We start from the raw sequence: 16,271 nt of genomic DNA on the forward strand, positions 1-16,271 counted from the left end.
AACTATTGTTATAGCAAAAAGCTTATTTCTTAGTGTTACTTTGCAAGGAAGGAACCAATCGCGATGAAACCGTTTGTAACGGGCAATGTGTTTAACGTGGGCCTTTTGTAAAATGACCCGGTATTGTGAAGAAAAAACATTGTGCAAAATGTCCGTAACAAGTTTCGGTCAATCTATAATATGTCCGATCATTATACAGAATATCTAGAGGGTGGTGGTCAATGTATCGAAACGCTCTTGTTACATAGATGTGATAGGTTAAATTAGGCTACATATACAGGGTGTTCGAGAACAGGTGGGCAATATTTTAAGGGGTGATTCTAGGGATCAAAATAAGACGAAAATCAAGAATAACGAAATAGCGTTTATGGCTTTGTTTTCCAATTATTAACGTTTAAAAATTCGAGTAAAAAGCGCCAGAAACCTGCAATCCGCTCAGCACCGACGACCGAACGTCAGGTCAGCAGGGGTCGGTACAGTCATAACCAAGAATCGAAGCCGAATGCTGCAGTGCCGAGAAACAGAATAGCACGAGGTAAGTTTCTACTATTCAACGATTCTTATCACACACGTTATTAAAAATGTCCCTAGACCTAGAAACCTGCGCGAGTTAAGTATGGTCTCTCGTGAACTGCAGTATAGTTAATCGGCAATGGGTATGTTGATTCCCGCTGAATATTGTTTACTTGAAATTATCAAATGGGTCATTTGTCACATTTAACGCCTGAAGTAGGAACTTCCTAGTAGAAGAAAAGTTTTTAATTTTGCGCCGCCTCCGAGAAGGTTGAAATGTATTTAGTATCCTACTTAACGATTAAGTAGATTTTATTAATAGCTGTGGAATACTGGTATAAATGAAATAGTAATTATTTTACACTTTTTGGTGCATTTCGAACAGCAAATTATTTTTTGCATAACGCTCAAAACGCTCTGCTTCGGGATAATATACTCGGTAGAGTCTCGCTGTCGCCGGCGGACCAGCCTTCGGCCTAAACTAATGTTGAGCGAATTTAGATAGTTAATAAACAACAAATTCCATAAATTTTTGCACGTTCGTCATTTTTACATCGCTGATATATTTCCTGCTAAATGTGAAAGGTTACATCGCGATCGGTACGTTCCTTGTAGAGTAAACGCCGAAAAATATAAATGGAGCATTACGTTTTTGCGATAAAAGTCGTTAGGAATGAAAGAATGCAACATATTTTTTTTACGAAACCAATCGGGAGTTATACTGTACAAGATGCAAAAGGTTTCGTTTCGATTGGTCCATTCATTTCGAAGTAATCGCCGAATATACATAAAAAAATATCCTCCTATTTCGAAGTCGGTGAAAAAATGCACTTTTATTAGCAAATTCACCTTGGAAGTACAGTACGGGATGTCTCATAACTGCTGTAACACCCGGAAATGGGGGGTTGCTGGAGTGGTTCTGATCAACATTTTCCTTTACCAAAATGTTGGTTAAAGCTTCATTTTTGAATTATTAACGAAAAACATTGGCCAATTAGAGCGCGCGCTCAACCATAAAAGCGTTTGCTCTCAACAGTGCCCGGTCGTAGTCGTGAACAAACGCATTGGCACAGCGTGGGTATCGAGGGAAGCGTGCGACTAATTCCACATTGTTCTTAATTTAAGATGATGTAGCAGTTATCACACGCATCCTTCGACACCCACACTGTGTCAATGCGTTTGTTTATGACCACGACCAAACGCGGTTCAGAGTGAACGCTCTCGTGATTGAGCGCGCGCTGCACGCGTGCTCTAATTGGCCAGTGTTTTTCGTTAATAATTCATAAATTAGGCTTCAACCAACATTTAGGTACAGGAGAAAGTTGTTCAGAATTCTCCCAGCAACTCCCCATTTCCGGGTCTTACGGGAATTATGAGACACCCTGTATAGGTACATGAACGGAGTGTGCGCCTGTATTGCATTTTAATTTGAACTTAGCGCCCTTTTATGCGATTACCTTATATGTTGACAATCCAATATGCAGGAGTTTAGGAAAGCTACGTTATTAAGTAATCTAGAAGAGTGCACGAGAGCACACCTTATATCCTTACATCATTGAGCGACTTTCCATTAAGGGTCAGTATCGTGCTTTTGTTGCAATATGCAGTCTTAAGACGATCTAAAACAGGCCTGGCCAACGCGTAGCCCACCACGTTAAATTGTGCGGCCCGCCGGGCAATTTTACATTTCTGTTGAAATTTTTATTTCTCGTTGTATGTATACAAAAAATATTAAATAAATGAAAATTTTCATGTGTCACTGTTATAATGCGCAAATACGACTACGAACTCCAGTTCTATATTTGATATCCACGAACGTCAAATGTTACTGAAAGAATCTGTTTCGTTAGGTAACCATCGGTAACGTTCATCTGTCATTTGAATGCAGTTATGAACGAACGAATTCTTTTGTCTCCGTGAACAGTGAATTTAGGAGTTCTCGGAACCAACAGTTCGTTATTCGTTGCTGCGCGGACACCAAAAAACCACTACGCACACGCTCGGATCCGTTTTATTACATTTTTTAAAAGCATGTTTACCTAAAGGGCGGCCCGCTGTAACGTTATGCATCATCAAAGTGGCCCGTGAAACCATTTGAGTCGGCCAGGCCTGATCTAAAACAATGCACGATGGGCAGCGTCCCTTAATAGCTAATATCAAACAGTTGTTATTAATATACATACTGATCGAGCATGGAATTTATAAGTTCAATATCAGCTGGGATTCTAGCCCCGCGAAGTACTGCAAAAATCGTATCACGAGATAAATATCCTGTTTTTTTTCTATCCCAGTGATGTAAATCTTCCTGTAAACGATCAAAATCATCCCACAAATTTCGCAAAATTTCTGTATGTATTAATCTCCTGCAAAATAAATAACACTTTATGTAGATTGCTCAATAATATTTACATTAAAATTCATTACCTTATATATTCTCGGTTATAGAATTCTTTTCGTTCAGGAGATATAAAGTGTCGAGCGATTGTAATTACTTCATGTTCTGTCAATCTTCCTTCAGAATATTTGTATAAAGCATTTCTAAAATTCAAACAGATACAGTAAGATACAGCAAAACAAGTATCTAACATTTTTGGAAATTATTAAACAGGAATTAATTATAATACCTGAAATCTTCATACGACAGTACTTGATAATCCCCGTTACATGATTTCGGAGGTGTGTAAAGTTGTATAAATTCTTTATAAACTGGTTTTAAAATTTGTCGTAATTTAGCCATAATTAACTTGGCATTAGCTTTCGGAAACTTAACAACAGAAATAACGATTATTTTAGAAAACAAAACCAGATCATATTTTTATGAGTTAGTACAACATAGATAAGTGACGACACCTTATCGCAATGTAATTCCATGTAGCGAAGAGCATAAATGTCAGCCGAAGTAAGTTCAAAACAAAAACCGTTTAACATTATACGGGCTCCAACATAGAAATCTTCCGATTTATAATATTTCGGTTTCTCACTTGTAAATATCTCTTGATTGGGCAACATAACTTGTGTTTTCTGTTGAAACAGACCGGACTTAAAACCTATGAATAATACGAACATGAATATAGGTATGAGCACACTAATTTTAGTAAAAAGAAAAGGCGATTCGCTGAAGAGGAGGAGGGAGAAAAGGAGGAGGATATAGCAGGAACTTCTAACAATAAGTAGTATTGAATGACCGTTCCCTATCATGATTGCCGACACGATTATTGGTATTAGATACTTTTCACTGGAATCTTTTAACGTTAATAAGTAAAACACAAAGTGGCGAACGCTGTTTCATCACTCTTAACTTTTGTCTTATTTTTATCGCAAGAATTATTTCTTAAAATTTATCCCACCTGTTGTCGAAAGCCTTGTGTAAGTAGAAAATAAAAAAATTTTCTTGAGACGAAAAGGTTTAATAAGAATACCTGATTATAAATATTCTTATGAAGTATTAAAATTTTAGAAAATAGATGTAAAATATAAACTATCTTTTCTGAAAAGGACGTTGGTGATAAAAATGTAGTAGTCTAGGAAACAAACGGTGTTTTGTCTCGAGATCGTCTGTCAGACACATCCGTCAGTGAGGGTGACAACAAACGATCCCTGCCCCAGACATCTATCATACTGCGATTCGAAACCTGTATTTATTCGAACCGCATGCCGGGCAAGCGCTTGCGAGAGACCGTTCACCTCGCCGCCACCTAGCGGTCCCTGGCCCGAATTCAAGGCGTCCGGGGAGACAAAACCCCTCCACTAAACGATTGCGACAAAAATTTAAACAATGGAGGTATGAAAAGAATTGTCACCTGAATTCCTTTTTCCCAATTCAAAAATAGAAATTGTGTCGTCCATAAGAAAAACTCTGATAATAAACGATCTATCTTTATTTTCCGGTATATTCGATATTAGTTTCGCTCTGAATCTCAAAATGTAGCTATCTAAACCTTGCCTGAAAGTAAACAAGAAAATAAGCAGATGATCCCAAGTGAAAAATATAACAGCAATAATATTTTACAGTATTCATACTTATCGTAATGTAAAAATTTAATAATATCTATTTGCGGTGGCTTTGGTAATACACTGAAACAGTTTCCAAGGGAATCTTCGTACGAACCAAAGCCGTTGTAAGGTGGAATATATTTTTCTACTTCTCTACAAATCTCGTCATTTTTTCGAGGTCTCTCCAAAGGTGTGAAATCGTTCAAACCATATTTTTGCCTTTGACATAATAAGAAGAACAATAAGCATATTTAATTAAAGTAATATGTAATGAAATTTTACTGATAATGTATTGCGCAACCCTGTATCGGCTGTTTACCGTTAGCTTGTAACTTATTGTTAGTTTAATTTTCAATAGGAAGAAACGGTTCCGATTTGAAAAGAATCACGAGTTTTTTCCAACATCATAAACTACCTAATTTGCAGTCAATAGTTCTGCAGCTCAGAAGTATTCTGAACTGAACTGTGGCAACAATAAGTTTGTGAAGCCATCGAATAGTTTATTGTGCTAGAAATATTTTCGTGTTGATTGCCTACCTCTATTGTCTTGGGATTCATATGTTTCATTTTCGGGTTCTTTATTCTTAATATGTTTTGTCAGAGTCAAAAACGCTCCCTCAGTTTATTGCACGCCACGGTTACTTCACAGCCACCCAGAATTTCCCGACCGACGTCACAGGGGTGTAGCATCGCTACCTGAGACTACCGTTAGACGAAAGCAGTGACTGTCGTAATTCGTCATTTTAAGCAACTTTTTTCCTCTAAACTGTATGTCGGACACGATTAGTTTGCCAGATATTCGCGAAAAACTACGAGTACTACTACATTGAATTTCGCCTGTATGATAACTAGTCACGTTCTTAGATGAAAAGTCGAAATTTTCGGAAATTTTCATTACTTATAACTTTTAAACGCATTCCCGATGAAATTTTCAGCATATACATAACTTATTTGAATCTACAAAGGACATATTTTAAATTTTCATTATAGGCTAACATAAAAAAGTTAAAAGATTAACCTTCACTATTTTTTGTTCACGATTTCAACAAATTGTAATTTATTAAATCACCAAAAGCACGTATCTTAGTAAATTAATTTGTATAGCTTCTCAAAAAAACTCAAGTCATTCCGTCCAATTTTAAATGAGGTATCCTGTTTTAAACGGTGTCCAAACACTTTTGCCCACTGTATATCGTACTTCTAAAGTTTGGAATATGTTTGGGGTAGTTTGAATTCGAATTATGTTAAATTTAGGTTACATTCGATCTATACTAGTTAGATTTATTGCCGTAGTTAATTACTGGCTACCCGTCACCCATCGACAACAGATTTCAAACTTATCGAAATTGGTGAGGTATACTCATTTTTAAATAATCACCAAAATTACTACTATAGTAGACTCTTGATACATTTCCACACTCTGTTGGGAAGAAAATTTCTGGGTAACAGAAATTTAACAATTGCCTCCAACACAAAGCTAGCGTATAATACTGAATGAGTTGACATCTCAAAAGCAACTATATGCCGGGTGTTAAAAAAAAACATTCAATATTTATATGATACATTGGACATACTATATTGAATGAAAAAATTTTGGTAGACATAGGTCGAAAGATCAACCTTTTCTGAAATATAAACATTTGTATATGTATGTTAGCATCGTGATTGACTTACTGGGTTCTAACCTCGTATACGATTTTTATTACCTCACTGTTTTATAAATTGCATTTTGATTGTCCTCGTTCAATTTCTATGCATATTTCATAACAGAAAGCTATGTACAGACAGTGCGAGGCAGACTCGCGAGGCTGCCTCGCGATGTGTATAAGTACTTGCCTCGCTTTGAGGCTGCTTCGCTCCGAAGCTGCCGCGCGACGAGCCGATGATTGTCGGTTTTTTTGGCAAGATCAAACATGCCTCGCAGTTCATTGCACGCTTCGTTTGGACACGTACAAAAAATGAATAGTGAGCAGTGCCTGTTTCTAATCGAAACGTACAAAGAGTATCGAACATTATGGGACCCGAAAGATAAAAATTATTACAACAATATTATCAGAGAAGATAATTGGAGAACAATAAGTGCAATTGTAGGCAGACCTGTAGCCGAAATTAAAGCCAAAATGAAATCATTAATGGGTACCTACAGAAGAGAAAAGTCTAGACAGAAACAAAGTCAGATTACTGGATCAGGTATGTATTATATTTTATTTTAAATAATACAATACTGATTATCACTAATTACTGTTATTAGTTAGTGTATTTGACTGAGTATATAAAATGAAAGAGAATACAAAGGAAAATATTTAAAAAATCAAATCCTGTTACAGGGAAAGAAAACATTTATGTGTCGAAGTGGTTCGCCTATGACTACTTCAGTTTCTTATCCGATCGCGACAATCCTAGTCAAACTGTAGATACACTAACTGACAATGAGTTTTTTCTTATTAATAATTATTCTGCCAAAGTATTGCGTCATTCAAAACAAAATGCCTGGCCAAATGTAAACGTATATTTTTTATGTGTTCTTTTGTTTTTCGAGGAATATTTCTTATCGGCAATAGCGATGTCATTTCCTGATCATTTCTCCATCTGCCACTTATGATTTCTCCATCTATCTCTGTATCGAAAGTTCCAACTGGTGTATATGTTTGTCGTGAAGTGATACCTTTGCGTAAAAAATTGTGTAAATATATAGTCGTTAACACAACCTTCGATGCTTTCTTTGGTTCTAATAAAATGGGTTTTCTCAAAACACGAAATACAGCACTCAGTATTCCAAATGCATTTTCAACAACCCTTCGAGCTCTAGAATGTCGATAATTGAATATTCTTTCTGGGTTGCCTTCGAATGGTCTCATGGTGTATTCATTTAATGCAAATGCTTTATCACCTAATACCATGTATGGTATCTTCAGCGAATATGGGACTTGTAAAGCACTTGGTGCTGGTATATTTAATGTATTATTTTCCAATTTCTTGTACAAATTAGTATTTTTAAATACTCCGCCATCGGATATTCGTCCTTGGCATCCTACGTCGACGTACATAAAATTATAGTCTGCATCAACTAAGGCAAATAATACTATGCTAAAGAAATTCTTGTAGTTATGGTATTCTGTGCCACTATTCCACATCTTTAAATTCTTTTGCAACAGTCAACCACTCTTCCTCAGTGGACGGTGCCTGCACCCATAACATTGAATTAAATTGAAAATAATCATTAAATTACTGAAAAATTAATTTTTGTTTAGAGAAAACAGTCTTTAAATTAGAAAATTGAAACTATCTATGAATATTTTCGGTTTGTTTTTGTAGGAACCGGATGCATCAATACCGACAGTCGATGATTTATTATCACAAAGACCGGACGTAATTGATAACATTTCAGGTCCTAGTTCTACAGGAAGAAAAAGAAAAGATTGCGTAGATCCGCTGGAAAACGCCTCCAAAAAAAGGAAGACGTACAAAATCAAAAGGTATGTCAAGATGATATGCTACAAATAGCATTCTCCATATTAAAAAATGCTAATACAGATCCGTATGTTACATACGGACAGCATATTGCTAATGAATTACGAAAATATGATCCGCATACATTAATAATTGTTAAACAAGCAATTAATGATATTATATTTAAAGCAGATTTAGGAAAATTGAACAGTTGTCAACAGGAAAATTGAACAGTGGAATCCAATTGTTCTACAATTTCCTCATCACCAGCGCTGTCAAATGTACAAAATGTAATACAAGATCAACAAGATCTACAAATTATTAACGATCAATCAGATAATATTTTAACAATTTTATAATAAATAATAGATTAAAACGGAAGATTATTTTTTACTTTTATTAACTTACCTTCACATATTCTTGAAGTACCTCGATTATTGCATCGCATACTTCTGGAACAATAGTTGATATCGCTTGCTTTGATACACGGAAAAGATATTGTAAACTCGCGAATGAGTCTCCGGTGGCTAAAAATCTTAATGTAATAGCCAGTCTTTCTTTAACAGTAATGGCTGGTCTCATATATGTATCATCTTTTCACACTTTAGAACCAATTAATGTACTTAAATAGTCGAAATCTGTTTTTATATAATTCTTTGATCCACCATCGTCGTTTTCGTTTCTCTGTCCTTTTATTTCTTAAAATTCGATGAATCACCATAAATGAAAACGCTGCAGTAGCCGATGTTGATTCCATGATTGCCTCGCAGTTACTGTTGGCTCACCATGCCTCGCGAGATTGCCTCACATATTCTACTTAAAGTCGCGAGGCGACTCGATCGAGACAGCTAACGGTTGAGGCAGCCTCACGAGTCAGCCTCGCACTGTCTGTACATAGCTGAGCATTTGACCGACAATTAGTTTGCTGTTATCAGCCGTTATATCTTCTGTAACTAGCGAGAAGTCAGCAGCAAGTCAATGATAATGTTAACATAAAAAAAAACGTTTATATCGGTCAGAAACGGTTAATTTTTTGACCTACGTTTACTAAGATTTTTTTACTCGGCACAGGGTGTCCTATGTACCATATAAATAGTGAATATTTTTTTAAACATCCTGTATACTAATATGACTTGCGTACCTACACCATATACATATGTAATGGTATTGCTATACAGGGCGATTATGTACAGGATGTCCCAGAAAGAGTGACAATCCCTTGGAGAGGTGTTTGCTGAGGTGATTCTGAACAATTTTTTCCTTTGCCAAAATGTTGGTTAAGAGTTCATTTTTTGAGTTATTAAGGAAAAACACTATCCAGTTAGAGCGCGCATAGAGCGCGGGCTGAATCGCGAAAGTGTTGATTACTGATTACGTTTGAACCGTGGTTATGAACAACACCGAGCTTTATTTTCGAATTGAAAATTGGAATTCCAACTTCCGAAGCGCGTGTTTCGTTTCTGAACAGCTGACAGCTGAACAAGTACCCTATTGTTTAGTGTCCGAGGTCAGAGTCCGAACAAAAAGGCGCGAGAAAAGATGAGAATGTACATATTTATAGACCTTTAAAACCATAAATGGGTCGTTGACCTCAGGACTAGGTATATATGTATCCATTTCTTTTCACCTGTCCCTTTGTCCGGACATTGACGCAGTACCTGCTAAGCTATCAATTATTCGAAAGCGAAATTCACACTTCGGAAATTGATATTCTAATTTTCAATTGCTTATATCTCGGGAACGAAGCTACAAATTGCGCCGACATGCTGTGGCCACGATTGTTCATAACCACAGTTCGAACGTACCTTCCAACGTAATCAGTAGCCAACACTTTCGCAATTCAGCCCGCGCACTGTGCGCGCTCTAATTGGACAGTGTTTTTCGTTAATAATTTAAAAATTAAGCCTTAACCAACATTTTGGCAAAGGAAAAAGGGATGTAGTTCATTTTAGCGGAAGTCACAAAACCATAAATAGATACAGTGGTACCTCGGTATATGTCTACTTTGGAACACGTCCAATTTGGAATACGTCCTGTTTGAACGTGACTTTTGCTCGGTATATTTTGTGTGAATTTTGCGTCATTTTTAATTAATTATCTTAGAGGAAAAATTAAATTAATAATCAATTATATTCAGAATTGATGTATTATTAACTGATTGATCATACAAGTAAGGATATCATATAACAAACTATAACCGCAAAACAGGGGGCAATAAAATTTATTCCATTTGGTTTGTTAATTTAGAATCTATCATTAGGTTAAATTTATATTTTACAAATTAATTATGTTAAATAAACTAGTTATTTTATATTATTTATATTATTTAATATTTTTTATAAACTTCTAGGAAATCGTTTAAATGCTGTTCATAACATAAACAGTGTTTAAATTATTTTACAACCCCATTAATATAGGTATAATATCAATAGAAGATTTCTTTTACATGAGAACGGATTAATCATTTTTACATTACTACTTATGGGAAAGATTGGTTTGGTATACGTCCTATTCGGTATAAGTCCAAACCTCAGGAACGGATTAAAGTCGTATACCGAGGTACCACTGTATATCATTTCGACACAGTTTTTCATGCCATTTACGAATATCATAATCATTTTTGCCGGAAATGAACGGTTTTCGAGACATCGATTTTTTTCGAAAAACTTTTACATTGAAGTCTATGGGAGACGCCAACTTTAAACTGCCTAATAGAACCGCAATAAATAGAACCTATAAAAAAAGCATTTTTTACGTTTTAGTATTGTATCCTAACCAAAAACCTAATCTAACCTGTCAAAACGGCAACCTAACCAACCAAACTTTTTTTAATCGAAGCTTGGTTTGAGTTAGAAATATTAAACGTGCACATAGCATAAAGTTTGTTGCACATAGCACAAAAATGATGATATTCGTAAATGGCACGAAAAACGACGTCGAAGTAATATACAGTAAAACTTGGATATATGCAACAGAAGTTTGTCTGGATATATGCAACATCGCTATCCCCTCCACTTGGGGGGATCCCCCTAAGCCGGACCGAGCCGCTCGGCGAGGAAACCGTGTAATATGATCCGACCGTAATATCGGTGTGACTAATACTAATTGAACGATAAAACTTTTTTATTTTTAACTTTTTCTTAATGAAACTTTTACTAACGCATTGGTGAGATTTTTCTGATTAAAATGGTACCAAACACGATATGATTTGGCTACATATGTATAAGGCAGGCCGTACACCAAAGATACATGAAACACGCAACATGCAACATGCAACACGTCGCATGTTGTGTACGAACGTAGAATAGGTAACGCGGCACGGTACAAACGATTTGTACGGACGCAGAATCGACACCTCGCTTGGATATATGCAACATTAAATGCCCAGAATCGACACCTCGCTTGGATATTTGCAACGTTTAAATGCCCAGAATCGACACCTCGCTTGGATATATGCAACGTTTAAATGCCCAGAATCGACACCTCGCTTGGATATATGCAACGTTTGAAACCCGAGTCGACGCCGCAACCGGTTTTCATTTCCAATCCTCCTTTGCTTTTCGCCAACTTTTAACATCAATTTTAGCAAGTAATTATAATTCAAACTATATCGTGTTTGGTATCATTTTAATCAGAAAAATTTCACCAATGCGTTAGTAAAAATTTCAGTAAAAAAAGTCAAAAATAAAAAAGTTTTATCGTTGAATTAGTATTAGTCACACCGATACGTTTCGGCTCTTTCCTTTGATCATCGGACCTCTCTCTTTCCACCACTGTCTGTCCTTTTCTACGTTCACGCTTGGCTGCTCGTCGCGTGTAACCCGAGATTCGACACCTCGACTGGATATATGCAACGCCTGGGTCCCAATGTTTGTTGCATATATCCAAGTTTTACTGTACCGATTTGTGGTTTTGCGACCACACCCCTCCAGGGGATTATCACTCTTTCTAAGACACTGTATATATGTATAGATTTATATGACATTGAGATTAGGTTACACCTCACCGATTTTGATGAAATTCTAATATGTTATAAAACTCAACATTTTTAACAACTTTTTCGTATACATATAACCGCCGCTCGGCCTTAGTTTTCGAGATATTTTCGAAAAACTGCTGCTACTACTACAATTAATTCTACGTATAACTAGATAATTCTACATATGCATGTACGGCGGCATATGCGTCACCATCAGACCGCCGCTTATCTACTGTTTTCACAAACACATCGCGGCGGTCGAAACCTGCTTTTCGTTGGGCCTGGTGGAGCCACTTGCGTGGTCTGTTACGAACTTGAAAGGTTTAATTCTCAGCTAGCGTGCGCGCAATACGATCTAGGAAGGCAACAGCGCCTCAAGTATTTTTACAAACACATTCAAACGCCCATCTCGCCAGAGGCATCGCGACGGTCCGCCTAAAGAACGAAAGCCAAACATTGGCGCATGGCTAGCGTGAGATGTATCGATGTATGGTGATCATGCTGTCTTTCTTTCAACCTAAATTGTCCCGCTCCGGTAAATTCTGACTGACCAAATGCGTAGATTTTATATAGCGCACCGTAGCACCCCTCACTGCTGAAAAATATATGCCTACTCTGAAGAACCGAAGGAACGTGCTATCTGAGAATAATTTTTAGAAAAAGTTATTAACTTCTTTAAATAAATGTTTTTTAATTAATAAAAGTATACAGGGTGCGTCACACAATTGGGACGGATTGTATCTTGAATTTGGTAAAAGATAGGAAAAAGCTGTTCATGTAAAAGTTCAATGGTATGATAATGTTTATTTTTCTATGACTTCATTTTCTTCGTGAATGCAACGATGCACTCAAAAAATGCAAATCGACTTTTTATTTAAATGGAATTGCATTTTCTTTTACTTGTGTCAACTCCTTGAAACATTCTGCATAAAGAAGTACTATGGTACTATTAGAACTAATAAATAGAGGGACCTCGCGTTTATACAGTATAAGCTGAATATCCCAACAAAAAAACCTGTAAATAGGAGCCAAGTTCTTATGGCCGTAAAAAGTTGTGAGATCAAACTAAATACGGCCAAGTTCGTTAGCTTAAGCCGAGTATCCTGTATCAAACGCCCGTATCGTATCACCGTTCCGAACCCTTTTGAAGAGGCAGGCGTTGCCTCGTTGCATGCCGCGGTGTGCTACGGCTCGGACAATATTTCTTCGTTTCTTGAAATAAACTCCTATAGGCAAGGAGTTTCGATTTTCTGTATGCTGTTTCTCCTTTAACTTGCAGATGTAATAAAAATAATCTCTCTGGTGCCGTCAAATAGAATGTTTTTGAAAATAATGTAATCTTAATATTCTGAAGTTTTAAAAAGTTACAAATGTTAAAAACGAACAACGAATGCGTATTCGCGCGCATAGAAACTACCAATAATTGTACTTTTTTATTTTTGGTTCTTTTTTTTGTTTAGAAGACACAGTTCAGAAATAGCAAACACTATTATAAGTAAAAATTGTCCAAACCATATCGTATTTGGTATCATTTTAATCAGAAAAACGTCACAAATATCTTGGTAAAAGTTTTATAAGAAAAAAATGAAAAACAACGAAGTTCAGTCATTGCATTAGTATTATCTCATTGATATATCCGATTCCAAATCATATTATCTCCTGCCTCAAGTGTCATGTTTCCACTTGACATAGCATTTCGGGCCTTCGCCTGGGTATGTTGTTTTTACGTTTCAAGTGGTCTCCGAACCTATTCTTTGATCGGCAAAAAACCGACAATTTTCGGATCGGCCCATTCCTTCACCTCCGTATCACAGACCAATAGAACTTTCGATACTCGGCAACGGAAAAATCTCTGGAAAATTAACATTGTCCTTTTTCAATGATTATTAACATTGCTCTTTTATGTACAGCGTAGCACCGAAGATAATTGATCTGTTTAAATATATTTAGACGATAAAATTTGTCTAAATTAAATTAGATTAAATTCATAAATAATTTCATCGATTTTGAAATGATTCGAATAATACCGCAAGATTTAAAATAAATTGAAATGTTAATTCATTGAACTTGAAAACCCAAGTAACGGCCCGAAACGCTATGTCAAGTGCAAACGCATGAACCTTTCCTGCGATGCAACGGCAGAGAACCGACAAATTTTTCAGATGAGCCCGTTGCGTATCTCCGTATCAAAGGAACAGCATGCAGCAAACCGAACCTCCTCGACTGTAGTGGCCTAGTCCTACTATCGAATCGTTTCTTTCAAGAAACGAAGAAATATTGACCGAGCCGTAGCACGCTGTGACATACAACGATGCAACGCCTGCCTCTTCAAATGGATACGCAACGGTGATACGATACGGACGTTTGATACAAGTGGATATCCGGCTTTACGCTCCATGCGGCCGTGTTCGCCTTATTTCTAGTAACGATGTAAAAGATGAAGACAAATCAACTGAAATAAATCATGTGTGTGAAAAAACAATGTGCTAGGAACACGTGATTAGTATTGGTGGAAGTACTGTCCACCGATGACAAGAAGTCTCGCGGGACGGCTTAGGGGCAGAGGGGATACTACGCACACAGCGACTGACCCCCTAGTTTACACGAGCCTAATTAGTAAATGTGATCACTTCGACCAATGATACATCACGACGTAAAGTACTTGTGAGCAGAGGTGGGGCGTAACCGATCAGATTGCGTTATTTTCAAGGGACTTCGTGTGATCGGTGAACAGTATGTGTGAAAGGGAATAGGCTTCTGCAAAAACTTATCGAGCAGAAAATTATCAAGAGTCTACTGTATATTTAAATTAGTATTTGCTACGTCTTACCTGTAATATTCTTTCGTAAAAGCATCCATATCTGTTATAACAATTCGTCTCCCGAAGACGTTTATTTCTGCACCAATACCAAGCTCGTTATTTTTATAAAATTCTTTACACGTTTTACCAGTAACCAAAGGATCTATTGTGTAAAAAGCATTGCTTGCATCTTCTCCCATGACATTTAGAACGGTAAAACGATCTTGTGCCCCAATTGGTTCGAGCTCAACAAACAACTACAGAAATCTATCTATTAATTATACAAATTCCAAGTTTCAATTTTAAAATGGTATATGTATATGTATAAGAGAAGATTGTCAAATTTGTATCACACGAACATTCTTTTCCGACAGGCTGATAATGAAATAATTTTCGAATGTAGTAAATACAGAAAAAATGGTCATAATATACAGGGTGAGTCACGTTACTTGCAAACCTCAAATATCTTTTAAATTATATACTTTACGAAAAATTCTTCAATACAAAAATTGCATTGTTACATATCCGTCTCGGAAATTTCCTTATATGGTGTTACAAACCCTTCTCAAAAATTTCCTTATATGGAATCAGATGTGTGCACCCGACACCAACCGTCTTCTAGAAAATTCGAAACCAACGCAAAGCAAGGGCGCGGTCCTACGGGTCACGTAGAGTCAGTCCCCACCACTCTTTTTACCCTGATTTTGAGTATAAAAAGGGTGGCGACAAGGGCACCTCGGGTCTAGTTGAAGTCTAGAATCAGTTCGATACACGTCAGTACGTTCTTTTTCGGATAATTTCTGCGACGAGGAAACTCTGCGAGATCGGGTATTCAAGTCACTTTCAAGCACTCACAGTAGCTATACAGTACGTTGTCTGCTGTTAAGCATTATTATAATCGTTGTAGTCCGCCCGCGTTTGCTCTCGTTCGTGAAAACCGAGAAGGATTAGATTCTTGCTTCGCGGAATCGAAACTAAATTGTATTTATTCAACTCATTTAAAACTTGCAACTTAGAGTTTAATTCATTGAATACCGCGACAATTACACGCAACAATTGTAAGGTCCCGGAATAGAGAATAACCTCATATTAGTTTAACTTACATACTATTGCTCAATTATATTTACTATCCAGAAACCCACTAAGGTGTACCTTTACCGCTCGAGGTACATCAATCAAGTTACGAGACCTAATACTAACATTTCCTGTGGCTCCCTACGTTAGCCATACGTAGGTTCGTCCGCATATCACGCTCCTGAGGCTCCCTACGTTAGCCATACGTAAGTTCGTCCTCCACTCTACACCTTTCCTGTGGCTCCCTACGTTAGCCATACGTAGGTTCGTCCACCATAGCCAACCTCCTGGAGCTCCCTACGTTAGCCATACGTAGGTTCGTCTCCACGTCTACTTCCATAGACTCCCAGTGTTAATAACAACACTGGTCAAGCCATTAACAATTACCATTTACCGAAATTAAGCCCCGGCTACGCAGCCGCCCTCTCCAGCTCGTAACAGCATCAACAAGACGTATCAACT

At 37.0% G+C, this 16,271-nt stretch overlaps 2 protein-coding genes across 3 annotated transcripts in view; both read right to left on the bottom strand.

Annotated features, from left to right (window-relative positions):
- The window catches only part of LOC114880645 (EF-hand domain-containing family member C2-like), a 47,525-nt gene that overhangs the window by 11,172 nt on the left and 20,082 nt on the right, over nt 1–16,271 (bottom strand). The window contains exons 6-12 of the mRNA XM_046285269.1: nt 14,766–14,992; nt 4,534–4,725; nt 4,314–4,456; nt 3,364–3,560; nt 3,138–3,277; nt 2,938–3,051; nt 2,697–2,876 (exon numbers count right to left, since the gene is read on the bottom strand). Of these exons, the coding sequence (XP_046141225.1) occupies nt 2,697–2,876; nt 2,938–3,051; nt 3,138–3,277; nt 3,364–3,560; nt 4,314–4,456; nt 4,534–4,725; nt 14,766–14,992 (1,193 nt within the window). The remainder of the gene's footprint in view (nt 1–2,696; nt 2,877–2,937; nt 3,052–3,137; nt 3,278–3,363; nt 3,561–4,313; nt 4,457–4,533; nt 4,726–14,765; nt 14,993–16,271) is intronic.
- On the bottom strand, nt 5,604–9,777 carry LOC123987698. 2 transcript variants are annotated; one of them, XM_046285270.1, is made up of 3 exons: nt 8,999–9,777; nt 8,365–8,909; nt 5,604–7,689 (listed from the first exon to the last, which is right to left on the bottom strand). In XM_046285270.1, exon 3 carries the CDS (start codon nt 7,638–7,640, stop codon nt 6,951–6,953), a length of 690 nt encoding a protein of 229 aa, XP_046141226.1. In that variant the 5' UTR covers nt 7,641–7,689; nt 8,365–8,909; nt 8,999–9,777; the 3' UTR covers nt 5,604–6,950. The 2 variants fall into 2 exon arrangements, with proteins under 2 accessions (XP_046141226.1, XP_046141227.1); XM_046285271.1 differs by having other exon boundaries at nt 8,365–9,777.

This window comes from Osmia bicornis, chromosome 3 (assembly GCF_907164935.1).
Source record: "Osmia bicornis bicornis chromosome 3, iOsmBic2.1, whole genome shotgun sequence".
NCBI lineage: Eukaryota > Metazoa > Arthropoda > Insecta > Hymenoptera > Megachilidae > Osmia > Osmia bicornis.